Consider the following 27589-nt stretch of genomic DNA (forward strand, 5'->3'; position numbering starts at 1 on the left):
ATGTAGAATTTTAGCAATCGTAGATATTTATTTTAATTCAAACAGTTATGATGATGGAAATTAGTTCTATTTCACTTTACATATCAACAAAGGTTCGAAATAAAAGTCAAGTATAATTCTTATCTTATTTTAATAAACGTAACAAAAGGTTTCATACAAACATAGCCTTGTAAATGAGATCAAAAACTTTGGCACAACAAAGATTGCACAATTTATCAGATATGAAAATATCGTAAAAATATTAGTAATACAGGAAAATACAGAGGTTCCGAAAACCGAAAATATTGTAAATCTAACAACATCAACATTTCTATACACATTTGAACACAGATACCTATATACACGATTTTGCAGAAAAAATGAAATAATGTTGTAACATGTTGATATAAAAAATGCTTTTTTGGCAAAAATCAGAACTAAAAACTGACAAAAGTCAGATAAACCTTGTTTTACTATTAAATTATGACTGTTAAAGCTTAATTTCGTACCTACATAATTTGTATAGCACTTGTGAAGCACTTGTGAATACAAAAAAATATCTACAAGCATAGGTACCTTCCCAAACATAACACAATTTTAACATTCTCATTTGTAAATAAAACAACACATGAGACGAATTATATACATCTGAACATCAAATTATTAAAAATCAGAACAATTTGTATCTAATTCTCAAGGCGTGGGTATTTTAAGTCGGCGAGCTTCATCCGCGTCCAAAGCTCTCTTCATTTCATAGTATTTCTGCTTGAACGAGTTCAAATCTTCGTTCACTTTGTCCAGCTCTAAACGTAAATCCGTCACTTGTTTCTCACGCATACTTAGTTCTGAAATAGTTAAAATTGTTTTAAGAGCCTTAAAAGGAATCACTATTTTCAGAAAAATGGAAAAAACACCATAATTAACTATTTCATTGTTAAGTATTTAATTGTGTACGTGATTTTTTCTCATTTGACACGAGAACGATACATTTTTCTCAATTTCGGCATAGAATTTTAAAATGGTAATATTAGAGGACACACTGAATCACGATTAATTATTATTATTGAGAGTAACAAAATATGCATCTAAAAACAAAACCTAGCAATATATAAAATCTTTACTGAATTAGTAATTGCGAAAGTTACTCTGCCTGTTGCGATTTCATGCGAACCAATTTTGATGAAATTTGTGCCAGAGAAAGATTAAACGCTAGGAAAGTCCGTATTTTTTTTTTAATATATAGTTATTAACAAATATGTTCTACCGATTGGGAAATGTGCTGTGTTAGTTTAGAAGGTGTAAATTTGTTCAATTACAGAATTCTCCGTATTACAACGTCACTACCAGAGAAAATCAGCTTGATCATTGATATTGATGACGCACAACCAACATACTACAAAAAATTGAGTTGAAAGTTATAAATAATAATTATACTCACCAGCTATAAGACATTTCATTTTCGTCGTTCTTTGTGCAAGGGCACGCTGTGTCCTGTTCAAAGTTTGCTGAAAGAAAATGTTTTTAGTACCCTTGACATAATATTATCTACTTTTCAGAGAAGCATAGCATTAATGTCTGACCCTGAACATGATTACTATTCGGTTGTTCCTTAGTAAGGTACAATACCGAAATCAAATACCTAATGTTACCTGACAGCCTGTTCTCTGACGCACTTTTAGTTAATTTTAGTCAATGTTGACAAATTTAAGTATATCAAAATTATATTCACGCACAAAATTATACAAACAGCCCATTGCACATCGTGGTAAATGATAAAACTATGTTATGACTATTCAAAAGGGTTCTAGAAGAAGTCTAATTGAATAAATAAAAGTATGAGTGAGTTTATTTGCATTTTTCCTCTTTTCTTTTTCTTAACAACTTTTACTTTCTACTCGTATTCACTCTTTCACCACTCCTCGTTACGATATTTTGTTTTATAGCATTACACACATTACAATTTTATGGTAAAAAATCGATCAGGATTTGAACCCGCGTCTTTCGCCTAGTGAAATTTCTTCTATTCTTTAAAACTTTCCACTCCACTCTTATTTACCTGTATCTCAGGGCTTGGTTGTAACGCAAGCATATCTTTGACGGCGCCGTACAGATTCCTAGTTTCTTTCAATTCACGATCTTTTAGCACCAACATTTCACTTTGGGCTAATACTTTCCTGTAGTAAGAAGGAATGAATGTGAATGATTTATTTTAAAGTCGACATGATATTTTATTGCTGTACGGTGCAACCGTACACTGTACAGAGCGCTGATTACAGATTATGTGGTTTTGGCATTTGCATTGGTAGGAAAAGTTAGGTACCAATACATAAGTACAGAAATAAAAATTTAAGTAGAAAATGGAATATGTGCGCGTGTGTATGTGCGTGCGTGCGTATGTTATGTGGGTTTGTTTATGTGTGTGTGTGTGTGTGTGTGTGCGCACCTCTGCGTGAGGCGCAGCTTGTGCGTGAGGTGCACGCTGTCGGGGTCGGTGCCCTGCAGCTTGCGTGTGTGTGTGTGTGTGTGTGCGCACCTCTGCGTGAGGCGCAGCTTGTGCGTGAGGTGCACGCTGTCGGGGTCGGTGCCCTGCAGCTTGCGTGTGTGTGTGTGTGTGTGTGCGCACCTCTGCGTGAGGCGCAGCTTGTGCGTGAGGTGCACGCTGTCGGGGTCGGTGCCCTGCAGCTTGCGTGTGTGTGTGTGTGTGTGTGCGCACCTCTGCGTGAGGCGCAGCTTGTGCGTGAGGTGCACGCTGTCGGGGTCGGTGCCCTGCAGCTTGCGTGTGTGTGTGTGTGTGTGTGCGCACCTCTGCGTGAGGCGCAGCTTGTGCGTGAGGTGCACGCTGTCGGGGTCGGTGCCCTGCAGCTTGCGTGTGTGTGTGTGTGTGTGTGCGCACCTCTGCGTGAGGCGCAGCTTGTGCGTGAGGTGCACGCTGTCGGGGTCGGTGCCCTGCAGCTTGCGCCAGCGGTGCACGTTGAGCGGCGTCTCGAGCGCCTCCTCGAGCGCGCGCACGCGGAGCCGCTCGCGACCCAACTCGCGCTCCAGGTTGAACACCTGATGTAACGATTGCACAATGCGTGCGTGATATAATGAGTGAAACTCTCTTTTATAAAAATTAATTCTCTAACAATCGACTTACTTAATGGACCGTCATATTAGTCAATGTTTTTTTAGATTCAAAACCCTTAATGTAACACGAAAATCTGTTTAGTTGTTTCGAATTGTTTTTAAAATAAATATTTTTCAATAATGTTGTATGAACACATAATCAAATGCCTCTAGAAAATCTCGGGCATTCTTATCACCCGTTATGACTAGCTTCTCGTTATGTCCGTCCTTTTTTGGATAAAATGGCGTAAACCCATTTTAAAACATAATGCGAACCATTTTATTTTCGTGGAGGAAACCCTGCAATACGTATGAGAAGATGATCTACTACGTAATTTTATATAGGTACCTATCTTTTATAATTATAACCTTACCTCTAATCTTAAGTCTGTCATATTCTCAATTCCCTTGGACAGTAAGTTCTTCTCTTTTCGTAGTCGGATAATTTCCAGTCGTAAGAGACGGATGTCTTCAACTCTTTGCTCATATTGTCGTTCACCTGGATATTGGAAAAAAATATTTGCGCTTCTCAGACAGGTACAATAATATGTCGTCAAAGTAAGTTTGATGAACAGTAAGGCCTTTAATGGTATATTGTATGAGTTTTCATATAAGGTGTGAGTTAAAATTCAAATTCATTAAATATAATACAGTGAAACTTGGTTGAGTGGGACCTGGATAAGTGAGAAACCTCCATAACTGGAACTCATGCTGAGGTCCCAACACTTTGGCACTGAATTACCTCTGTTAGTGGGACGAGGTAAACCTCTATATCTGGGATTTGTTCTTTCGATTTATCATCATAGTTACCTCTATAACTGAGACAGCGAGTAAATTTTATATGCATAAACCTCTGTAACTGAGATAACATTGTTTGTTTACTCATTCTTATTCAACCCACAAATTCCACACGTAATTCCAAGTACGTAAGTACAAATTTTGAGCTTCAATTACCTTCAGTTTTAGTTTCGCTTTACTATCATACAGATGTTTATTTGAAAAATGTCAAAACAAAAGCTACAATCGTTATCAACCCTCTGTAAATGAGACAGATATTTATTTATACCTGCATATCTGAGACACTGGGTAAGTGGAATACCTCTATAAGTGAAACGACATTGCAGGTCCCTTGATGTCTCACTTATCCAGGTTTCACTGTATAAATAATATTTTTTTAATGCATTAGTGGATCTACCTGTCTCTTTCATATCTGATTAGGAAAATTGCGCGTTAAGCTGTAGCTGTAATATTTATATTGGAAAATGTGTATTTTTTTTCTTTAATAAACACGCATGATAGGTAATAAATAATAATTTATAGGTACTAATATTATAAAGCTGAAGAGTTTGTTTGTTTGTTAGAACGCGCTAATCTCGGGAACTACTGGTCCGATTTGAAAAATTCTTTCGGTGTTAGATAGCTCATTTATCGAGGAAGGCTATAGGCTATATACCATCACGCTGCGACCAACAGGAGAGGAGCCACGGGGGTTAAACCGCGCGGAGTGGCTAGTTAATAATATATGGATTGTAGGAAAACTAAATCTTATATTTACTATACAAGTAACTACTACCCCCTAAAGTTAAAAAACAACCATTATCACCATAAAGCACTACAACCTTTACTGTAGGTACTTATATGCGTTTGTGTGTCTGTACGTGTACTGGCGCGTATTTTTTGTGCATATCATTTATATGTGTGTGTATATGTTATTGATTTCACATCACCTCTATGCAGCGTCAGTTCCAATATTCGTATCTTCTCATACAATAACGCAATCTCATCATTCCGTCGAACAAGCTGCGCGCCGACCACATCACGCTCGCTCACCAGACCTTCCACCTCTTTTTGCAGCTTCGCTTTAGCTGCGTCGCTTTCCTAATGCGATGTAAGCGTATATGTAAAATGTGAAATTTTAAATAATAAATACGTAAATAAAAAACTTGGATCTTTTTTTAAATCGTCGGGACCTTTAACCGACTTCTTATTCTTTCGTATCTATACAGCTTAATTATATTTATTTACATAGAGATTACTGTTATTTTTTTTTAATCAATTGTAAAGCTTTTATTGATTCATTAAGGAAAATATACAGGCTTTTTATAGATTTTTCCTTCTTTTTATTATCTATAACAGCTGCAATACATTGCATCAGATCAGTTAGAACTTACCTAATTATGATTACACATACTAAATACTTTGGTTTACTTAAATTGGTTTTGTAAAAAAATTAAGTCTCCATATTCGCAATCCTACGGAACCCCCACTTTATGAATAAAGTTCGCACTTAATTATTTTTTACCTATATTAGTTTCAATGACATTTTTAACTAGTGAACTGGCGAGGTCAATCGGTAATTGAAATATTCACACCAATATTTGAAGATCAATTGAAGTAGATTCATGTGAAGGTCTAACGTCAAATGTTAATTCGTAATAGCGTTGGCCGTTGGGTCAATTCATTTGAAACTATCGGTTGGAGAAAGTTTTATTGGAAACAGGCTAGTGTTTTAGGATGTATATTGAAATTAGAGGAATAATTGAGGAAAAGCTATTCTGTGTTTTTTTATTTTTATCTATTAATAATAATTATTTTGCATGTAGGACATGACAAAATTAAATTAAAAGTTAAAACCATATGGCAAATTGGTAAGAATAAGTATATGCTGCAAAGCCCAACCTTTTTCTTTGCACAGTCGGGAAAAGTAGTCCATTTAAGTAACTCAAGTTCTCAATGACGCACTGGTTTCCCAAAAACTATCACACAGTTTGCTGAGGGAAATCCCAATAAACAAACGAGTGTAAAAACTAAATCAATATCAGTATGACGTGTTGTAATGACAACTACATATTTTATAATTCTCGGAAGTAGGCGACATAAATGATTTTCCATTTTGTACAGGCGTTTAAAACCTTTGGTCTATTAGGTATTACTGCTACCTACACTTTTTTGTCTGAAAGCTATAGAGGGGTATCGAAATTTTTGTTTCTTAAATATCTACCTATGCTCTTTTATCTTATAAATCTTAAATCTTATAAATTTTTGTTTTTAAAATAATATTACCATAGAACATTTATTAATGTTTATTGTCTTAAGGCAATCTGTTTTTTGTATAAAAATACTTTTTCTTTACGTAGCCGTTAACTACAGTAAATTTAAAAATTTAGTGACACACATTTCGCACAATTTATTGACAAATTCAAGGATATTGCATAAAAATATACGACGATAGGAATTTTTAGCAACTATATTTTGAAAATATGGACAGTATTATAAAATTACCTGTGTCAATGAATAAAAAATATTGATTTAAGCGAGGATTTATAAAAAAAAACTGTCTACTAAACAAGAAAATGTGAAAAAAGCGTTCAAATATTATCCGTCATCAATAAAAGGTTAAGCACCTCTGGTCTAGAATAAGACAGAGAATTTCTAGTGTTTATTGTTTAAATAAAATGACGTAGTCTTAGAAAAATAAGTCTTCCTAGAAGTTCAATGTTATATTTGAAATTAAACACAATTATTTGTTTATGCAAAGTTTGAAGTATATATTGGTTCATGGTTGTACATTGCTTATTGAAAAAACAATGGATTAATGTATAGGAAACCCTGATTTGAAGGGCTCTTGGACAAAGAGAATAAATGGGCTATAATAAAATAATTAATTGTAATCTACACGCTTTACTTAATCTATTTTAGGGTTGTTTAACAGATGAAAATATGTAGTTAATTTTGAAATATATTTTGATCCCAGTAGGTAATTATCAAACAGCCGAATAGTTAATAAACTGGTTGTTTATTAACTTCGTTCTGTAAGAGAAAATATAATTTGGAAAATCCAAAAGTGCACGCCTCATAATTTTTTTTTAATAAATATTTATTAATTATTATTTTTGTTTATTTAATAACAATTAAACCACATCGAATCAGACCCTGAAAAATGAAAGGGTTCTATTCCTGAGCATACTCAAGCGTAAGAGAAAAAAAAAGACTCGATTAGTAAAGTATTTCGGTCGCTATCGTGTTAACAAGAAAAAGGATCCGCACATACAGACACACGGACGTCCAAGACAGAACTTTTTTAAACTGTTTTTAACTAGTTTAAATAACAAAAATGACATCAAAAATATCATGAACGTTAAAAATAGTGTTTTTTCTTAATATGTGTGTGTATGTATTATCTTACAAGTGCAATGTATGATACATAAAGACATTTTAAGTTTGAAAAATCAGATGTTTTGCGCGAAGTGACAGTAGTACCCACCTCAACGCTTCGCTTATGAGGCGTGCAATAAATTTGGCATCTTGTATGAACTATGAAGCAAGTAGGTAAATCACGTAAAATTTGTGTAACTGTGTGCGCAGCGCGCTCACATGCAGCATGACGTGTGTGTGTGTGTGCTCACCTGCAGCGCAGTGTGTGTGTGCTCACCTGCAGCGCAGCGTGAGTGTGTGTGTGTGTGTGTGCTCACCTGCAGCGCAGTGTGTGTGTGCTCACCTGCAGCGCAGTGTGTGTGTGCTCACCTGCAGCGCAGCGTGAGTGTGTGTGTGTGTGTGTGCTCACCTGCAGCGCAGTGTGTGTGTGCTCACCTGCAGCGCAGCGTGAGTGTGTGTGTGTGTGTGTGCTCACCTGCAGCGCAGTGTGTGTGTGCTCACCTGCAGCGCAGCGTGAGTGTGTGTGTGTGTGTGTGCTCACCTGCAGCGCAGTGTGTGTGTGCTCACCTGCAGCGCAGCGTGAGTGTGTGTGTGTGTGTGTGCTCACCTGCAGCGCAGTGTGTGTGTGCTCACCTGCAGCGCAGCGTGAGTGTGTGTGTGTGTGTGTGCTCACCTGCTGCGCAGTGTGTGTGTGCTCACCTGCAGCGCAGTGTGTGTGTGCTCACCTGCAGCGCAGCGTAAGTGTGTGTGTGTGTGTGTGTGTGCTCACCTGCAGCGCAGTGTGTGTGTGCTCACCTGCAGCGCGCGTGCAAGTCTCGCCTCCTCCTGCCGTGCCGCAGCGAGTTCGGCCCGCAGGTCGGCCAGGCGCGCGGCGGCCGCCTGCACGTCGGCGCGCAGCTGCTCGGCGCGCTTGCTGCACTTGCTGAGCGAGCCCTCGCACGACTTCAGCGCGCTCTCCTTGCCGCTTATATCCTCTTTGAGCTGCTCGATTTGGTACGCCAGCATCTGTGCGGTACACGTGTGTTACTGATATTGTTACTGTTATTTTTATCAGTAGTAGCTGTTAGTGTCTGATCAATAGTGTCTGGTATAAGTAGTTGTTTGTGTCTAGTATGTGTTGTTGATTCTATTTGGTATGTGTGATTGATTGTGGCTAGCATAAATAGTTGTTTGGAATTGGTATACGTGATTGATTGTGTCTGATATAATTATGTAGTTTTACGTGTCTGGTTATAAGTGATTGTTTGTGTCTGGTATATGTTGTCGATTGTGTTTGGTATATGTATATGATTGATTGCATCTAGTATAAGTAGTTAATTGATTGTGTCTGAAATACGTTGCGTATTACGTCTTTTATTTAAAATGGCCCATTATTATTCCCTAACCTTAAGCTTCTGTTTCAGATCCTGTATCTCATCGAGCGCTTCCGTATGGTTCTTGTGCAACATGTTGCGTTCAGCCCTTGTTGTGTCGAGTGCCACGGAGAGCTTTCTGCTGTTGATGCCCTCGTCGCGGAGGGCTTTCTTCAGGTCCAAGATATCAGCGGTGCGGAGCCGGACCTCCTCTGTATCGATCAATGATTTTTTATTGAAGTGGAACTTCTTAAGGCGCGTTGAGAGTATTATTTCAAGGTCGCGTCATGGCAATACCGTCACATGATGGAGAAAGGCGACGATTATATTATCTTTAAATCGTGCCAAAGAAGTTTCACTTCTATCACGTGTGCTCGGCACACACGCTCTTTTTTTCGTTTGCAAACGAAATTATGCCGAAATATATTGTTTAACGATGTGTGTAATAAGTTTACTTTTAAGTAACTTGTATAATATTAAATCAAATGATTTTGAAATAAATATGTTATGGATGAAAACACTTGTTTTATTTTTTAAATCCACATAACCTGTTATTCGATGACATTTTTGTTTTATGCTAACACTTTTACCAAAAGTATTAGATTAAGGGCCGATTTTTCAATCCTTGGTTAAAATTTATCTGTCCAATAAAGTATTACACGAACATAATATTAAAATGCTACCTATAAACTGTCAAATACGGGCAAGTAGAATACATTTTTAAAATGGTAGCGAATAAGTTTTAACCAAGGATTGAAAAATCGGCCCTAAGATACATATCCAAGTAAAGTAACGTGTACAGTTTTTTGATAATATATTCACTGAAAATACACCAAAAAAATCTAAATTTGAAAGGAGGAAATTAAAATAATACTTTAAGATTCGTTAATTCACACTAGTACACTATATGTAATCAAATACGAGCATAATATTGCAAATTACGGAATTAATAAGGCTCCGAGGCGGCTTTATCAATAAATTATGATCTGTATATTTTAATACGAAATAGTCTAGTAAGATTCATTTTACAGAAAAACTAACTTGACTAATGTTAGCTTGTTTCGTTTAGTTATACATATTGAATTTAACATTATTATTTATATCCTACTTGGATTGATTAGTATCCGGGTTAAAGTTAAGTCTTCTTCGTCATCATAAAATATAAATTACAGGAACAAAGTTTATTTCGTTAATAATATTTTGGTAATTCCTATACGTACATACTTTAAACTATTACCTAGTTAGAAAAAACCACCACGAGGTATTCGTTTTTTATAAGATTACAATAGTAAGTAATATTTTATGCAACACTAGCTTTCCGCCTGCGGCTTCGCCCGCGTTTTCAAAGAAAAACCCGCATAGTTCCCGTTCCCGTGGGATTTCCTGAATAAAACCTAGCCTATGTTACTCAGTGAAGATGCAGCTTTCTAATGGTGAAAGAATTTTTGAAATCGGTCCAGTAGTTTATGCGTGAAAACCATACATACATACATACATAATTACAAACCTTTCCTCTTTATAATATTAGTATAAAAGTATAGATATGGCAAAATTGAGTGCGTAGTTATTCATATAAATATCCTACTTGAAATTATCCCTATACTTACTAGAAAAATGTAACATTGTTTTTCCAAGAAAATATTTCATAAAAACTCTTAATGCATTTACAAGCTGTGGTACTAAGAATAAATAATTTCAAGTCTCAGACAGGATAAAAATTTCTAGTTTACTTGCGAAAATCTAAAGGCAATCTTATACCTACCGCGCTTGTGGTTATACTATAATATTATAAAGCTGAACAGTTTGTTTGTTTGTTTGAACGCGAAGTGATAACCTCAGGAAGTACTGGTCCGATTTGAAAAATTATTTCGGTGTTAGATAGCCCATTTACAGAGGAAGGCTATAAGCCTATATATCATCATACTAAGACTAACAGGAACGCAGCAATGCGGGTAAACCGCAGGGCTCAGCTATTATATTTTTATAATAGTCTGATATTGATAACAATAAACTTACCGGATATTTCGTCAATTTTCTCATTTAGAGCTATTGTGTCTTCAAGCATTCTGTAAAATAAACATTTATTTAAAATCCATACTAATATTATAAATGCGAAAGTAACTCTGTCTGTCTGTCTGTTACTCAATCACGCCTTAACTACTGAACCAATTTGCATGAAATTTCGTATGGAGATATTTTGATACCCGAGAAAGGACAAAGGCTTTTATTGTGAAATATGTACCACGGGCGAAGCCGGGGCGGACCTCTAGTTTGAAATAATTACATATTGTAGGTACATACTTATTTTGATTAGTAATTTCATGAAGACCGGAAATTCGAGAAAAAATTGAGTAATAATTGCAAGTCTGTTTTGTTATTTTATTATCATGTCAAGTCTAGTCGGTCTGGTCACAGAGATCAGACGATACATATCGTCTGATCTTGACCAGACAATACATATCGTCTGATTGACCAGACGTTACATATCGTCTGGTTAACCAGAACATCTCATCACCTGTCCTTATCCTTCTCCAGCTGTCTGATGATGAGCCGCTGCTTGTTCACCTGCGACCCAGACACCTCAAGCTCGTGCTCTAACTGCTTCCGCCGCTGTTCTTGGCGGTTGATGATTAACAGGTTCTCCATGGCTTCGTCTGATGATGAACAGTACTTTTTAACGTGATAACGTTTTTAAAATCGTTTTAGTCGGGTGACATGTTCAGAAACTTGTGTCACACCAAAACCTCACGAGCGCGATCGCAGGACGAGAGAGACGGACCGATCTCCCGTCTCATCTCGAGCGCTGCCACCAACCAGACGTTATCACGTAAACATCTCGATCGTAAACCTACTTTACAAACAACCAATTTTTGTTTCATTACGACTAGTATTTATTAGACACACAGAAGTTTAAGGAAATTTTGCTTAATAGGTGGTGAACGAGGTGCGTTTGACGAATGCTGTAAAAAACTAAAAGGATTGGTTACACTTAAAATAAACAAATTATGATTTTATCGGAAATGAAAGAACCCATTTCTCTCATTAAATGCACGTGACATTAATTATTCACTGCAAAATTGGTTCCTGTAATTTTGAAATATTTTTATGCATAGCATAGCTTCTATCGCGGGCCTTGAGCGCGGGGACCGAATCGAGAAATTCCGTAACGAAAAAACCTCACGCTCCCCACTCCGACGGGCACGGAGGTGTGGCTTGAAGGCATAGCATGCAATAGCTTTACCGCGGCAGTCCCTGAGTGCCACACCTCTTTTTTATACATTTTTTATTTAATGTAAGAATTCAAGTGATAGCGAGGTATCATTTACAATATAATCTACACTATCATTTACTCACTCTGAATCTTTTGCATGTTCTTATTGAATATCTCCTTCTCTCTGTTCAAGTTCTCTATCTCTCTTCTGTCAGCTTCAGCTTGTTTCTTGTTTAACATGATCTCTCTCTCCATGACGCTCACTTGCTGTCTCAAATTCTCTCTGATATAATACAAAAATAAATAATATTATATAATACAATCATTTGTTTTAATTTCATTCCTTAAAAAATAATCTAATACTAATCAACTAATCAACTTTCTTTTTAATATTTGCACACCCAATCAATGGGTAGAATGTATTAGCCACATAATATTGTAATCAAAACATCTAAAATATGTAACTACATTCTTGCAAATAAATGTAATTTGAATTTGAATTTGAATAATTTTTGGAATGCTATAAATCCACATAATGCCACAGGACAGTTGGATCTGAGGAATTTTAACTCTGCTCTCTATGGACAAAAACATTTAAAAAAGAGTAATCTCTCAAATCTTCAAATAACTGTCTTACTTATTATCACGAGTCTATATAATACAAAAGTTTCGTGTTGAATACGAAGAATGAAAAAACATTATATGTATTATAGGATTTATATGATAACCTACACAATACCCAAAATCTTAATTCGTGTAATCTAAAGCATTCGTTACCAACTTCCCTTCTACACTTACTAAAACCTCTTCTATAACATCATCACTAAAACCATCACCAATATCATCATCACCATCACCAACCTATCATGTTCCACTCCGGCCTTGGCCTGTTCCAACAGCTGGTACTTCTTCATCTGCTGGACGCCCTGCTTCGTCAGTTTCGACACTTCGTTGCGCAGACGGTTTCCATCGTCTATCGTGTTCTATATATACATTTTTATTTTAGGTCCTACTAATATTATAAATGCGAAAGTTTGTGAGGATGAATGTGTATGTGTATGTTTGTTACTCTTTCACGCAAATACTACTGAACCGATTACAATGAAATTTAGCACACATATAGAGGGTAACTTGGATTAACACATAGGATAGGTTTTATCCCGGAAATCCCACGGGAACGGGAACTATGTGGGTTTTCCTTTGAAAATGCGGGCGAAGCCGCGGGCGGAAACCTAGTATTATAAATGCGGAAGTATGTGAGGATGGATGTGTATGTGTATGTTTGTTACTCTTTCACGCAAATACTGAACCGATTACAATGAAATTTAGCACACATATAGAGGGTAACTTGGATTAACATATAGGATAGATTTTATCCCGTAAATACATTATTTCCATACTGTATTTTATAGTTTGAAAGAAGCTTTATTAAGAGATCATGAAATTCTAAACAGACTATTCGACAATCTAAACAGGAAAAAATTACACTTTTTTGAAATAATGAATTAACCTTTTGATACACTTACGCTATGATTAATCAGACAACTTTTACTAACTACCTAATTGTGAATATTTTAGTCTCGTGTACCTAAATGTCGATACAATTAATATACCTATATCCAATATATAACAAACCTGTCATTAAGTATTATCAAAATGATATCCTAATTCCTAATACACAATGTTATTGAACGTTAACAAAAAAACACTTCCGAATTTTTTTGCTTCCGTGTTTTTTTGATAATAGCAAATGCAAATCTAATTAACATGTTAGTGTTGTTATTGACAAACAAAAGTGGATACAAAAAATGTAACTACTTTTTCTAATATATGCGTCAAGCCATGGCCCATGACATTATAAAAAAAATAAAAAAACACTTTCAAATATTTCTTTTGGTTTAAAAAGCATTTAAATGTTTTAGAAATGAAAATTTGTTAAAGAATAGAAAAAAAGTCGATCTAATCCCAACCCCACAGTCGATTTTTTTCTTTAACTAGAAATTCGTAGAAAAAAAAATTTTTGAAGTGAAACTTCTTTATATAAACAAACTTCTTTAGTAAAATTTCAAGGACGTGTCATGGCAATACCGTCACATCTTGGAGTAAGGTAATTTTGATATCTTTGAATCTTGCCAAAGAAGTTTCACTTCTGACACGTGTGCACACACGCTCTTTTTATTGTTTTATTGCAACATTTACCTTAAGTTCCTTGCTAGTGCCAGTAAGTGCTTGTTTAGTTTTATCAAACTCAGCATTAGTAAAATCAAGCTGTTCTCTAAGTTGAGCTGCTTTATTTGAAGCTGCTTCTTGTTACCTTTAAACTATTTCTACCTAACATAAAATATTCTCAAGCTTACTTACCTTAAGTTCCTTGCTAGTATTGGTTAATGCTTGTTTAGTTTTATCAAATTCAGCATTAGTAAAGTCAAGCTGTTCTCTAAGTTGAGCTGCTTTATTTGAAGCTGCTTCTTGTTCCTGTTGAGCTACATCCAGCTTATGATTTATATCTTTGAGCTGTCTGTCGCGTCTGTCTATCGTTTTCTCTGCTTTTGTTAGCTGAAAAAAAACAGTTATAGTGCTGGTATTTTTAAATGTAATTGTTTTATTCTATTTTCTTCTATTTAAGCCCGGCCGTACACGGGCGGCTCGAGCAGTTAACGGCTGAGCGAAGTACACGGACTGCTCGAGCTGTCGCTACAAACCACTCAGTTGACGGCTTGAAGCGGTCGCGACGGCTCGAGCAGTCCGTGTACGGCAGCGAATGAATGTCTATAGCTCACCGAGCGGTCGCGGCTTCAAGCCGTCGGTCTCAACTGCTTGAAGCGGTCCGTGTACGGCTTCCTTAAGTTATACAGTACAAGCTGTACAAGAAAGATCAGTTTAATTGGTAATATACATTGTTAATATGCTTAGTTTCTACTAATTCCTACTAAGAATATTAAGCATATAACACTCCTATATTAAACATATTGAAAATAAACTTTTGGTATGACTTTTTGATTTCCAAATTTATTTAATCTATCAAGTTTTTTTTCATCTTAAATCAATCAAATAAAATATCTTAAATAAGTTTCTTAGTCATTTTCACTTTGATTCGGACATCTCTTTACCTTCGATAAGATTCAACCAAATCTTACTTGCAGCTCTTTTTAAAGTAACATATTACACTTACCTTATCTTTAAGACTGTTAATTTGATTCCCTCGACTTTCCACTTCACTTTTAAGTGTCGTACTCTCGCCTTTGAGATGATCCACTAGTCTGTTCTGTCTAACTGCGTTGTTATCTGCTTCCTGAATACAAACATCTGTATTAGAAAGATGTAGAGATATATCTTCTTCATTCAAAACACTATTATCAATTTTATGGATAGATTTTTCAAATAAACGATACGATAGAAATACGAAGTTGTTCCTTATTTTTTTGTCAATTTCAAGTTTAACAAAATATGTTTAAGTAGATTAGTACTCTAGATTTTCGCAGATTATGCAGTAAGCATGACCAAAAATATTTACGAGTTTTTGCGAAAATTCTAAAATTCGCATCAGACGGGGACTTATTCGCTCATTGCGTCTTCTCTTTTAAATTAATTGGTTATTTGTAAAACGAAAGTATCATCAAATCCACTCAAACAATCACATCCAAAACTAAACACAAATCATATTTCCTACCTCCAATTGTTCTTCCAATTTAGCTATATTCTCATCAGCTGCTGTATTCTTATGTTCCAACTCCTCTATATAACCGAGAGCATTGGTTAATCTCAATTTGACTCCATCCAATTCACCTTGAAGACGTGCTTTTTCCTTTTCGAACTTCTCTTTTTCTTTTACCGCTGATGTTGCACCTCTAGATAGTGATTTAATTATTAGATATCCTTTTGGTGCTATAAATATTAAGATTACTTACATGATAATTATGAAAATATCATATTTATTAATTGAAATCGTTTGATTAAAGCTAGTTTTAAATGATTCTACTATTCAAAATAATTCTAAACAAAATTAGATGGGAACCCAGAATACGATGAAATTTCCATAGTTTATAAAACTATTTACCTAATAAACTTGAAATTAGATACATTTTTACCAATATTATTAATGCCAAAGTTTTTTGGCTATATATGACAATTTCACGTCTAAATAAGAGAACTGTTTCGGATGGAATTTGGAATGAAAGCAGACCAAGGTTCAAACATGAATGATTTATAAATATCAACACCTTAAACTTAAAATTTGATATTTTCCTTTTTGTTTGTTACTACCCATATATTAATCACAAAAACTAACGCATCATCATCCCCCGCGCGTTTCCTTGCATCTAGCTCTTTCTCCAGCCTTGTGACAGTCTTCTTCATCGTCTCCAGAGATTCCACGCTTGCCAGTTCTCGCGCGTGCATAGCGTCCGCTAGCGCTCGGGCTTCCTCTGTTTAATCGAAACTATGCTTTTATTTCACCTATCTTCTTGTAGATAAATAATTAAATATTTCAGGACAATTTTCACACACGGCACGATCTGATCCCATACTAAGCTTTCGCTTGTATTATGGAAACCAAATGGCTGATAAATATACATATATAATTGTTAAATAAATACTTATATAGATAATTTACATCCAGACACAGAGCAAACAGATATGTTCATCACACAAATATTTGCCCCGGGTGGGAATCGAACCCACAACCTCTGGCTTTGAAGGCAGGGCCACTATAAAACCAAGCCTACCGGTCAGTCATCTTATATATTTTTTTTATATTTAATATATGTAACGCTATTTTTATACCTATTCGTCCTACCTATTCGTAATTCGTCAACTGATTTTCTTTTGGGGTTGTTTATTTAGTGTTAATCTAATTTGATTAAGGTTGTTTCAAATAGTTGTTAGTTTTGTGGTATAGATCTTTCTTATTTTTATTAATTGATCAAATATTCCCCTTACATTGAATGGGAAGAGCGTTAGTTATTTATTTTAAAGTTTTCATCTAATTTATAATCTATTTTTTTGAAGAGCGAGCTTGTTGCAGCATCTATGTTGGCTTAATAAAACCAACGTTAAAACTGTAACCTATCTGAATTATACATAATATTATACACTAAAATTATAAATGCACATCCCTTCTACTTGACTGTTACGGTTTCACGCCTTAACCACTAAACCGTAATAAATTTGATTAAAATCAGACGTTTTTAATTAAATTTCCTACTACGACTAGACCTTCGGAAAGGCTGTTTGTTACGAAAATAAAACTTAAAGGGAGAACATTATAGACACAATGATCTATAATGTTCTATATTCGATGGAGAAATCATTGGCAACTTTCCACCCGCGGCTTCGCCCGCTTTGTCTAAAATCTATTAAATTGTTTACTTAAACTTTTCTCTTGAATCACTCTATCTATATAAAGAAACAGCATCAAAATCTGTTGCCTAGTTTTAAAAATTGAATCATACATATGGACGGACAGAGAAAGCGATTTTGTTTTATACTATGTAGTGATAGATTGAGAACTAAAAATACACGAAAAATATATTAATTTTAAAGCGACATTTCTATAATATTACAGGAATAGAATATTGTTTCAAAAAGTTATAGCGTTATAATATTATCCTACTAGAATATTATAAGTGCGAAAGTTTGTGATGATGGATGGCTGGATGAATGTTTGTTACTCTTTTACACAAATACTACTGAATAGATTGCAATGAAATTTGTTATGTAGGTAGCTATAAGACCCAGAATCAGACATACACTATTTTTTATCCCGAAAATCCCACAGGAACGGTAACTATATGGGGTTTATTTGAAAACGCGGGCGAAGTCGCGGGCGGAAATCGAGTATTATTTAAACGATCACTTACCAATCTTTGCTCGCAACTTGTCAATAGTTTTATTGGAGTCGGATATTTCATTGAGGTAGGTGTTAATAACGCCATCGTACCGACCCACTTTATGCTGTAAGGTATTATTAAAATATTTATTTATGTACAACTGTGTATTACTTGTACTGTATTATATTATCTGTGATATTGTGCACAAATTATAAATAAATAAATATTTTGGGATAATTTTCACACACGGCACGATCTGATCCCATACTAAGCTTTCGCTTGTGTTATGGAAACCAGATGGCTGATAAACATGTATCTTCTTCTTATATATAAAAATGAATCGCAAAATGTGTTGGTAAGCGCATAACTCGAGAACGGCTGAACCGATTTCGATAATTCTTTTTTTATTATATTCCTTGAAGTACGAGGATGGTTTCTATGTAGAGAAAACGTAAATGTGTACCACGGGTGAAGCCGGGGCGGACCGCTAGTTATAAATAAATAAATATTTTGGGATAATTTTCACACACGGCACGATCTGATCCCATACTAAGCTTTCGCTTGTGTTATGGAAACCAGATGGCTGATAAACATACATATATAATTTTAAATAAATACTTATATAGATTATAGAGTTCAATATTATCTATAGAGAAATATGTTGTTATCTACGTGCTTGCGTTCTATGTTAAGCGTTTGTTTGAACTCGCTAATCTCGGGAACATCTGGACCGATTTCAAACTTTATATTTTATTTTCACGATTGTATTAGTACGTGATCCGTGAGTGCTATTTATTTATTATAACATACATTATTTTGACCGGTCTATTTCCTTTGCCACACAAATCAAGAAAAATATGAAGATAAAAAGCGTATATATATCATGTAAATAAATTACTTTTACTGTATTTAATACAGAATTAGCTTTGCAACCGCGGTTTCGCCCGCATTGTCTAAAACTCAACAACTATACTAAAACCCGAGAACCAATCTATCTATTAGCAAGAATCTTTATCCTTTACATAGTTTTAAAGATCTAAGTGTACATAGGGACTGACAGACAAGGAAGGGATTTTGTTTTATATTATGAAGTGATAATTACCGTTAAACCAGCTATATTCTCCTGGTGAGCGACATTCTCTTCCTTCAGCTTATAATAAGAGTCGTAGAGCTTTGTATACACGTCTGTATACAATTTGAGCCCTTCGGACTCTCGCATTTGTTCGAGAACCTAAAACAACAATTTAGAAGATTACTAGCTACTTTTTTTTATTTATTTATTATTTAACACTTTATTGTGCAATAAACCAGGTACATAAAATAACAATTTACGATAAACAAAAGCACAAAGGGCGGCCTTATCACTATGCAGTGATTTCTGCCAGGCCATTTTATTGTCGATAGGGAAGCGCTTAACCACAATCTCCCCTGATGTTAAGCTGAGATGTGATCTAAGACGGAACGCGCTTCCCTAGAAGGTTCACTCTACGTTTGAAGACCCCCATATTGTACTCGTCAGGGAACACAGATTCAGGAAGCTACTAGCTACTAGCTAATATTAACTGACTCATATGGCTTTGGTCATGTGTATTTTATAGGGTAGTAACTATTACTTAGAAAACCTTATTTTTGTAACAATAACTTGAATAGTCGCCTCTTAATTTGAAACGGGCATTTGTATTTTCATAAAATATGTTCAACTACATACTTATAGCATCTTTATCGCACATTTATTGTCTCTTGATAATGGTAGAGTTTGGAAAGCTGGGTTACCAATTAATTTAAATACTAACAACAAAGTAAAAAAAAAATGTTAAATCAGTCATGTGTTGCGTATAGCTGTTAATGTACAAATCTTCTCAAGGATCAAGGATTCTTTATATGTATAAAGAATCCTTTTTTTTTATTAAGAAATAGGTAGATACACATGTAAAACGTAGATACACATGTATCTACGTTTTTTTTTACCGCCAAATATGTAAATAACACACATCGTCGACACATCAAATAAATGGTATTTTTTGATAAAAATATTATTAACAATTCTTATGCCTATTATAAAAAAAAGACTCAAAAGTATTTCTAACTACACCCATAACATAAACAAAGCCGCAGGCTACAACAAGTTAACCAAAATATTACTCTTTCATATTCCTTCTCTGCTTCCGTAGTTTCCGAACCAATGACGATAGCAGCCCCAAAGTCTTCTTCCTCCACGTTATCCATTTTAAATTATAAATACAGCGAAAATAACTTAGCAAAACAAATGTCCAAAATATTGGATCGTTTACGCCGTTGCTATGGTAACGCGTCTGCCACAGATAAGTAATGAAATGGTAAAATATATGGGAGACAATGCATAGAGTATATATATATCATATTGTGTACAAGCTGGCGCATTATTTTTCTTAATCAGAGCGCATTCTAAATTTCAATCTCAAAATTAGAATTCTGATTAGTTTTGTTTTTGGTCGATTTTTTGTATAAAAACGGGAACTGTGTACAAATAAAATCATTACAATCTGAAATGTCTTTGAGTTAACAACCCCTCTACAGTTCTCAACAATTGGTGACCCCGACGGAGCAAAAAGAAAACATGGAAGAAAAAGACGAACAACAATATTATGAAGAAAAGCACTGCGAGCTGGCCCCCGTCTCCATCCAGTCCAGGCTGCTACCATTTTGGCGCGAAATCCCGAGAGCCTGGTTCATACAATTTGAAGCTGTGGTAGACCCACTCAAGACCTCCGACGACCAGAAGTACCGCTATCTTCTGCAACAACTGCAAGCACAAGACTTGCAGCACCTCACAGATCTCCTCTACAACCCGCCAGTCAAGGACAAATATGCATCGCTGAAGAACCGATTGCTCACCGTTTATGAGAAGTCCGAAGTACAGAATTTCCAAAAATTAATCAGCGGTCTAGAACTTGGTGACCAAAAACCAAGCATACTTCTACGTAAGATGCGTGAACTCGCCGGCGGCATGATAACAGACGAAGGATTGAAAATTGAATGGCTGAATCACTTACCTACACACATACGCTGTGTGCTCTCCGTCAATAATGAATCTTCGCTCGACACCTTGGCAGCCATGGCGGACAAGATGATGGAGTACTCCGGCTCCAACGCCATCATAGCGGCAGTGACTACCGCTAGTACAGCTACAAGTAACACGACGCCTCAGCATTTCGAAATCTTATCCAAACAACTTGAGAAGCTTACGTTAGAAATCGCCGAACTACGGGGCAGGTCAACTCATCGCAACTATCGCCGTCCCTTTCATCTACGTCGGTCACGCTCGCGGTCAACATCCATGCGTCATCGGACACCACGGAAGCCCAGCGACCCAGAGTGGGAGTGTAAATATCACTTCCGATATGGCGACAAAGCAAAACGATGCGAATCACCTTGCTGTAGAAGAAACAAAACGTCGGAAAACTAAGTGTGCGTCCACACTGAATGCGCGGTGGCGGCGGCCTAGGCGGGCGCGACGAGCGGGCGCTCGCGGTGGCCACACCGACGCGCGAGCTCAAGTAGCGTTTCGACGGTTTTCGGGTGTTGCAAACTTTGGACGATTTGCTATTTTTACTGGACAGTCCGATTTTGAGATGAGATCATTATAGAAGTTGTACACGAAATAAATAAAACAGAGGAATAACGGGTGAATCTTATATGAAGAATTGAGATTATACCCTAAAAAATTACTGTGGTGTATATAAGTGTTTTAGATTGAATCGCACTTATAAATAAAGAAGTTTCACTTCAACAATTAAGTATTTACCGCTATTTTACGAAAAACAATAAAGGATATAATATAAGAATTCGAGCGACAAGACCGAACTGGTTTGATACCCCCGCCGTCCGCGCATTGGGTCGCTTGCTGACTAGGCCCGTAGTGTGGCCAGAACGCGCGGATAGGAGAGTTTGAAAACTACGCGCGCTGGCTCGCTCATTACCGCCGCACTAGTGCAGGTCCACACTGCGAGCCTAGCGCGGTTGCGACGGCGGGCGCGAAATATCAAACGTATGAAACGCGCCTTTGCGTCCACATTGAAATGACTATGGCGGAAGCCTAGTGCGACGGTAATGAGCGAGCCAGCGCGCGTAGTTTTCAAACTCTCCTATCCGCGCGTTCTGGCCACACTACGGGCCTAATCAGCAAGCGACCCAATGCGCGGACGGCGGGGGTATCAAACCAGTTCGGTCTTGTCGCTCGAATTCTTATATTATATCCTTTATTGTTTTTCGTAAAATAGCGGTAAATACTTAATTGTTGAAGTGAAACTTCTTTATTCATAAGTGCGATTCAATCTAAAACACTTATATACACCACAGTAATTTTGTAGGGTATAATCTCAATTCTTCATATAAGATTCACCCGTTATTCCTCTGTTTTATTTATTTCGTGTACAACTTCTATAATGACCTCATCTCAAAATCGGACTGTCCAGTAAAAATAGCAAATCGTCCAAAGTTTGCAACACCCGAAAAACGTCGAACCGCTACTTGAGCTCGCGCGTCGGTGTGGCCACCGCGAGCGCCCGCTCGTCGCGCCCGCCTAGGCCGCCGCCACCGCGCATTCAGTGTGGACGCACACCTAGGCTTCCGCCATAGTCATTTCAATGTGGACGCAAAGGCGCGTTTCATACGTTTGATATTTCGCGCCCGCCGTCGCAACCGCGCTAGGCTCGCAGTGTGGACCTGCACTAAGTTCGACACCGACGGTGGCGGACGTCGGTGTCCCCAGTACCAGCAATCGCCTTTGTGTACATGATCGCAACACTCATGAACGTTTCCTCGTGGACACAGGCGCAGATATATCCGTGTGGGCCGCAACGAACAAATGGAAGAAAACCGATCCGAGCGCCTACAGATTATTCGCGGCAAACAACACGCCGATAAACACTTACGGCGAGAAAACTTACAGGCTCGATCTTGGTTTGCGACGTAACTTCGTTTGGACATTCGTCATAGCCGACGTGAAGACATCAATATTGGGCGCAGACTTTTTACGGCATTATAAGCTCCTAGTTGACCTCCACAAAAGAAGATTAATTGATGATACAACAAAACTTGCTGTCGAAGCAATCGAAGTATCTACGGCCGTACACTCAATCCGCGTCATGAGTTCAGAACAAGCTTACCACAGCATATTGAATCAATACCCCAACATACTACGACCGATGTCATTGAAGCAACCGGCTAAGCATGAAGTGGTCCACCACATAGAAACAACGGGACCTCCGCTTTTCGCTCGCCCCAGGCCGCTCCCACCCGAGAAATATAACGCTGCTAAAGCTGAATTCGACCGTATGGTGGAACTGGGCATCTGTAGACCATCAAAAAGCCCTTGGGCAAGCCCACTGCACGTGGTTAAGAAAAAAGATGGAGGGCTACGTGTATGCGGCGACTACAGACGTTTAAATGCAGTGACACAACCCGATCGCTATCCGATACCTCGCATACAAGACTTTACATATCAGTTATACAACAAAAGAATATTCTCAAAACTCGACTTGAAAATGGCCTACTACTGGATACCACTGGCTGACAAAGAAACTGCACAGAAAACAGCCATCACTACACCGTTCGGGTTATACGAATTTACCTGTATGACCTTTGGACTTCGCAACGCCAGTCAAACATTCCAAAGATTCATGCATCAAGTTCTCAGAGGCATTGATGACTGTTTTTGTTTCGTCGACGACATATTATTATACTCACAAGATGAAGAACAGCATAAAAAGCTTCTACATCAAGTACTGAAACGCCTCGACGACTTCGGAGTTACATTGAGCATCGAAAAATGCGTATTTGGAGTAGAAAAGATCAATTTTCTGGGCTATGAAGTCTCGTCGAGTGGCATTAAACCTACACAAGAGCGAATAGAAACAATTTCCAAGTATCCTCAACCGAAGACCATTATAGAACTGCGTCGTTTCCTAGGAATGTTGAACTTTTACAGAGACTGCCTACCGAACCAAGCACATTTACAAAATGAATTAAACAAGTATCTACATAATAAAAAGAAGAACGACAAAACGCCTATCGAATGGACTACTGCAGCAATTGAAGCTTTTGAGAAATGCCGTCAAAGCATCACAGAAGCGACAACATTATGTTTTCCCATTCCTGGCTGCTCCCTTGCCATCATGACTGACGCCTCAGATCATAGTCTCGGCGCTGTACTTCAACAAAAGATTGAGAACCGATGGAAACCGCTAGCCTTTTTCTCTAAAGCAATGAGTGCTACGCAATGTCGCTACAGCGTGTATGATCGCGAATTATTAGCGATGTACGCGGCTGTTAAACACTTCAGAAGATTAATTGAAGGATGCGAAGTCATTCTGTATACTGACCACAAGCCTCTCACCTTCGCACTATCAAGACCTGCAAGCGGTAGCGACACTCCACGGCGCGAACGCCAATTGCATTACATAAGTCAATTCTGTTCGAGTATCAAGTACATCAAAGGAGAAGAGAACACAGTCGCCGACGCGTTGTCACGCATCGAAGAGATCCAATGCCCTAATGTAATCGACTACAAGCAGTTAGCCATCGACCAAAGTGACGACGAAGAGCTTAGAAAATTGAAAACTCAAACAAATTTAACATTCGGTGAAGTCACGCTACCCGGACTCGATCGACCAATCACGTGCGAGCTATCAAGCGCATCGCCCCGTCCCTTTCTACCGAAGGCATACCGTTATATGGCATTTAACGCTCAACACGGACTATGCCACCCTGGTATTAGAGCTACTCGAAAGCTAATAACATCGAAGTTTTTCTGGCCAGCAATGAATAAAGACGCTACGTTATGGGCCAAATCTTGTATCAGCTGTCAACGAGCTAAAGTTCATCGGCACGTTGTCACTCCATTAGCAGAGTTCCCGCCTTCGCAACGCTTCGAACACATTCACATAGATATTGTCGGTCCACTACGACTCTCAAGAGATTACCGATACTGCGTTACCATCATTGATCGTCTTTCAAAATGGCCTGAAGCTGTTCCAATTCAAGAAATAACTGCCGAAGTCGTCGCGAAAGCATTGTACGAGAACTGGATTGCACGCTTCGGCTGCCCGCTACGCATATCTACCGATCAAGGCCGACAATTTGAATCTGCTTTATTTAAGGCACTCATGAAAAGATTTGGGGTTACAAGAATACGCACTACGGCATTTCACCCTCAAGCAAATGGGCAAATCGAACGATGGCATCGCACTATGAAAGCCGCGCTCATAGCTCGCGGCAGTACTTGTCAATGGACAGACGAACTACCGACAGTACTGCTGGGTTTACGCACAGCTATAAGAGAAGATAACAACTTGAGTCCAGCTATGATGACCTACGGCACTACACTGCGCATGCCCTCTGATTTCTTCGTGCCGACACGGACGGGAATTGAAGACGCTGACTACGTGAAACGCCTGACAGAAACTATGGCTATACTCACACCAACTAAACGATCCCCTGCAAATCGAGCAACATTTATTTACAAGGATTTGTCTACGTGTACTCATGTATTCATACGGAACGATACAGTTCGAGCACCACTCACTCCACCGTATGACGGCCCTTATGAAGTACTGAAGCGCTACGACAAGTACTACCAAATACAGTTACCACTTCGGACTACAGTAGTATCAATTGACAGACTCAAGCCTGCATACATATTAAACGAAGAGGTTGAAGGTATGGCAAGCACAGCAGTAGCATCCACACCTACTCCTACAAGTGCTACGACGTCAGTGCCTGCTTCAGACTACAACACGGACAAGGCACGTCCCTACACTACAAGAAGTGGACGCGTCGTCAAGAAAAATGTTCGCTTCGCTTGAGGGGGGACACTATGGGAGACATGCATAAGAGTATATATATATCATATTGTGTACAAGCTGGCGCATTATTTTTCTTAATCAGAGCGCATTCTAAATTTCAATCTCAAAATTAGAATTCTGATTAGTTTTGTTTTTGGTCGATTTTTTGTATAAAAACGGGAACTGTGTACAAATAAAATCATTACAATCTGAAATGTCTTTGAGTTAACAACCCCTCTACAGTTCTCTACAAATATATATAGATAATGTTATAAGAATTAAATCTATACTATCGATTTAATTATTATCAGGAACTACTGGTCCCACACTGGTCCGATTTGAAAAATTATTTCGGTGTTAGATAGCCCATTTATCGAGGAAGTGTGTGGATTTTATAAGTGGACTAAAATTAGTAAATTACTTAACTAGCTTCAGTTCGCTGCTACGCTTCTTAAAAACTTCTTAATTTATTCAGATATCGAGAAAAGTCTGCGTTGCTTCAGATCATGTCTCTATATAAAATATCATCAATATCTGTTAAGCTTTCAAGGTGTGATTGAACAACAAACTTCCAAATATTCTTACAGATATAACTAGCTTTCACTTGATAAAACCTTTACCCCCATCAAAACTAATGCAGCAGTTCAGGCATGATATTAAAACAGACAGATAAATAGAGTTACTTCAACCTTGAAAATGTAAATAACAACAATAGAACTCCTATAGCATATTCAAAAACTGTATGAGAAAATCACTGACCATAAGGTCAAAACTATCAATAAATTGATTAAATTGACATGACCACGTACCTAATTGGGGCAAGGGGCAATAATTGTCCCATAATGAGGAAACTGGTCATTTTACAATTGTAGCGGGGACTATTTTAATGTAAATAATTATGGGTCTAGAATTTCTTCGAGGTTACCGGGGGTCTTTTTGGAGAAAAATAATAAAAATTCCTGCCTGGTTACCTTTGTTAGTGTTGTAAAATACTATTTTGAGACCTATTTAATATATCTTCACACTAGCGGTCCGCCCCGGCTTCGCCCGTGGTACATATTTCGCAATAAAAGGTAGCCTACGTATGTTCTTTTTCAGGGTCTAAAGATTATCTGTGCCAAATTTCATCAAAATCGGTCCAGTAGTTTATGCGTGAAAACCATACATACATACATACATACAAACCTTTCCTCTTTATAATACAGGGTGTCCAGTGGCAGATTATGTATTAGTATAGCTTATAGTATAGATTAAATTTCATAAAATTTTGTCTGTGGAGTTTGCTTATAAACACTCATGTTACATCATAATCTGTGTACAAAACTTTACCCTAATCGGATATTATGTAGTTTTTGAACGAGTTTAGCACAAAATAAGTACATACGAAATATTTTACATATTATTAAACAAAAAAATGAATAAATTTTTAAGTTTGTTTATAAACACAACCGGTCATTGTATGTAAATGTTTGTACGTCTCTACGGGGAATAACTGTGGAATGTGAGACCGATATGGAAAGCTGTTAATTCATTATCTATACTAATATAATAAAGCTAAAGAGTTTGTTTGTTTGTTTGAACGCGCTAATCTCGGGAACTACTGGTCAGATTTGTTAAATTCTTTCGGTGTTAAATAGCCCATTTATCGAGGAAGGCCATAGGCTATAATATCATCACGCTAAGACCAACAGGAGCGGAGCAATGCGGGTGAAACCGCGGGGAACAGCTAGTTAATAATAAGAGTAAATGCAATAAACAAGAATGTATGATTCAGTCGCTCAATGAAACTGGGAATCCCTGCTTATAGAATGTTGAGCATTCATTTGTTGTAAAAACAAGTTATCCCTATATGGATTTATAGGTTTTAATCCTGTGACCTGTTACATTCATATAGGCTTTTATTTATTTATTATCCATACTTAATATTATAAATGCGAAAGTAACTCTGTCTGTCTGTCTGTTACTCAATCACGCCTGAACTACTGAACCAATTTGCATGAAATTTGGTACAGATATATTTTGATACCCGAGAAAGGACATAGGATAGGTTTTATCCCGGAAATCCTACGGGAACGGGTTTTTCTCTGAAAACGCGGGCGAAGCCGCGGGCGGAAAGCTAGTATTACTATAAACCAC

General features: G+C 37.3%; 2 protein-coding genes across 2 annotated transcripts; one reads left to right on the forward strand and one right to left on the reverse strand.

The window, feature by feature from the left end:
• Positions 1-560: 560 nt before the first annotated feature.
• Positions 561-19856, reverse strand: LOC149898110 (cilia- and flagella-associated protein 58-like). The gene is made up of 19 exons (XM_090115633.1): positions 19773-19856; positions 18733-18861; positions 17661-17754; positions 16091-16226; positions 15473-15650; positions 14975-15094; positions 14164-14358; positions 12664-12785; positions 11946-12085; positions 11107-11245; positions 10608-10657; positions 8625-8803; positions 8035-8244; positions 4812-4962; positions 3459-3583; positions 2873-3030; positions 2036-2153; positions 1418-1484; positions 561-824 (listed from the first exon to the last, which is right to left on the reverse strand). The coding sequence occupies exons 1-19, from the start codon at positions 19854-19856 to the stop codon at positions 673-675; spliced, it is 2547 nt and encodes an 848-aa protein (XP_089971759.1). The 3' UTR covers positions 561-672.
• A 5219-nt stretch (positions 19857-25075) lies between these two features.
• LOC149898111 (uncharacterized) lies at positions 25076-25609 on the forward strand. The gene has a single exon (XM_090115383.1). The coding sequence runs from the start codon at positions 25076-25078 to the stop codon at positions 25472-25474; it is 399 nt and encodes a 132-aa protein (XP_089971509.1). The 3' UTR covers positions 25475-25609.
• The last annotated feature ends 1980 nt before the right edge of the window (positions 25610-27589 follow it).

Source organism: Colias eurytheme, chromosome 23 (assembly GCF_061535395.1).
Source record: "Colias eurytheme isolate Ceu_HAF_F1 chromosome 23, ilColEury1 Martin Lab GWU primary, whole genome shotgun sequence".
NCBI classification, from domain to species: Eukaryota; Metazoa; Arthropoda; class Insecta; order Lepidoptera; family Pieridae; genus Colias; species Colias eurytheme.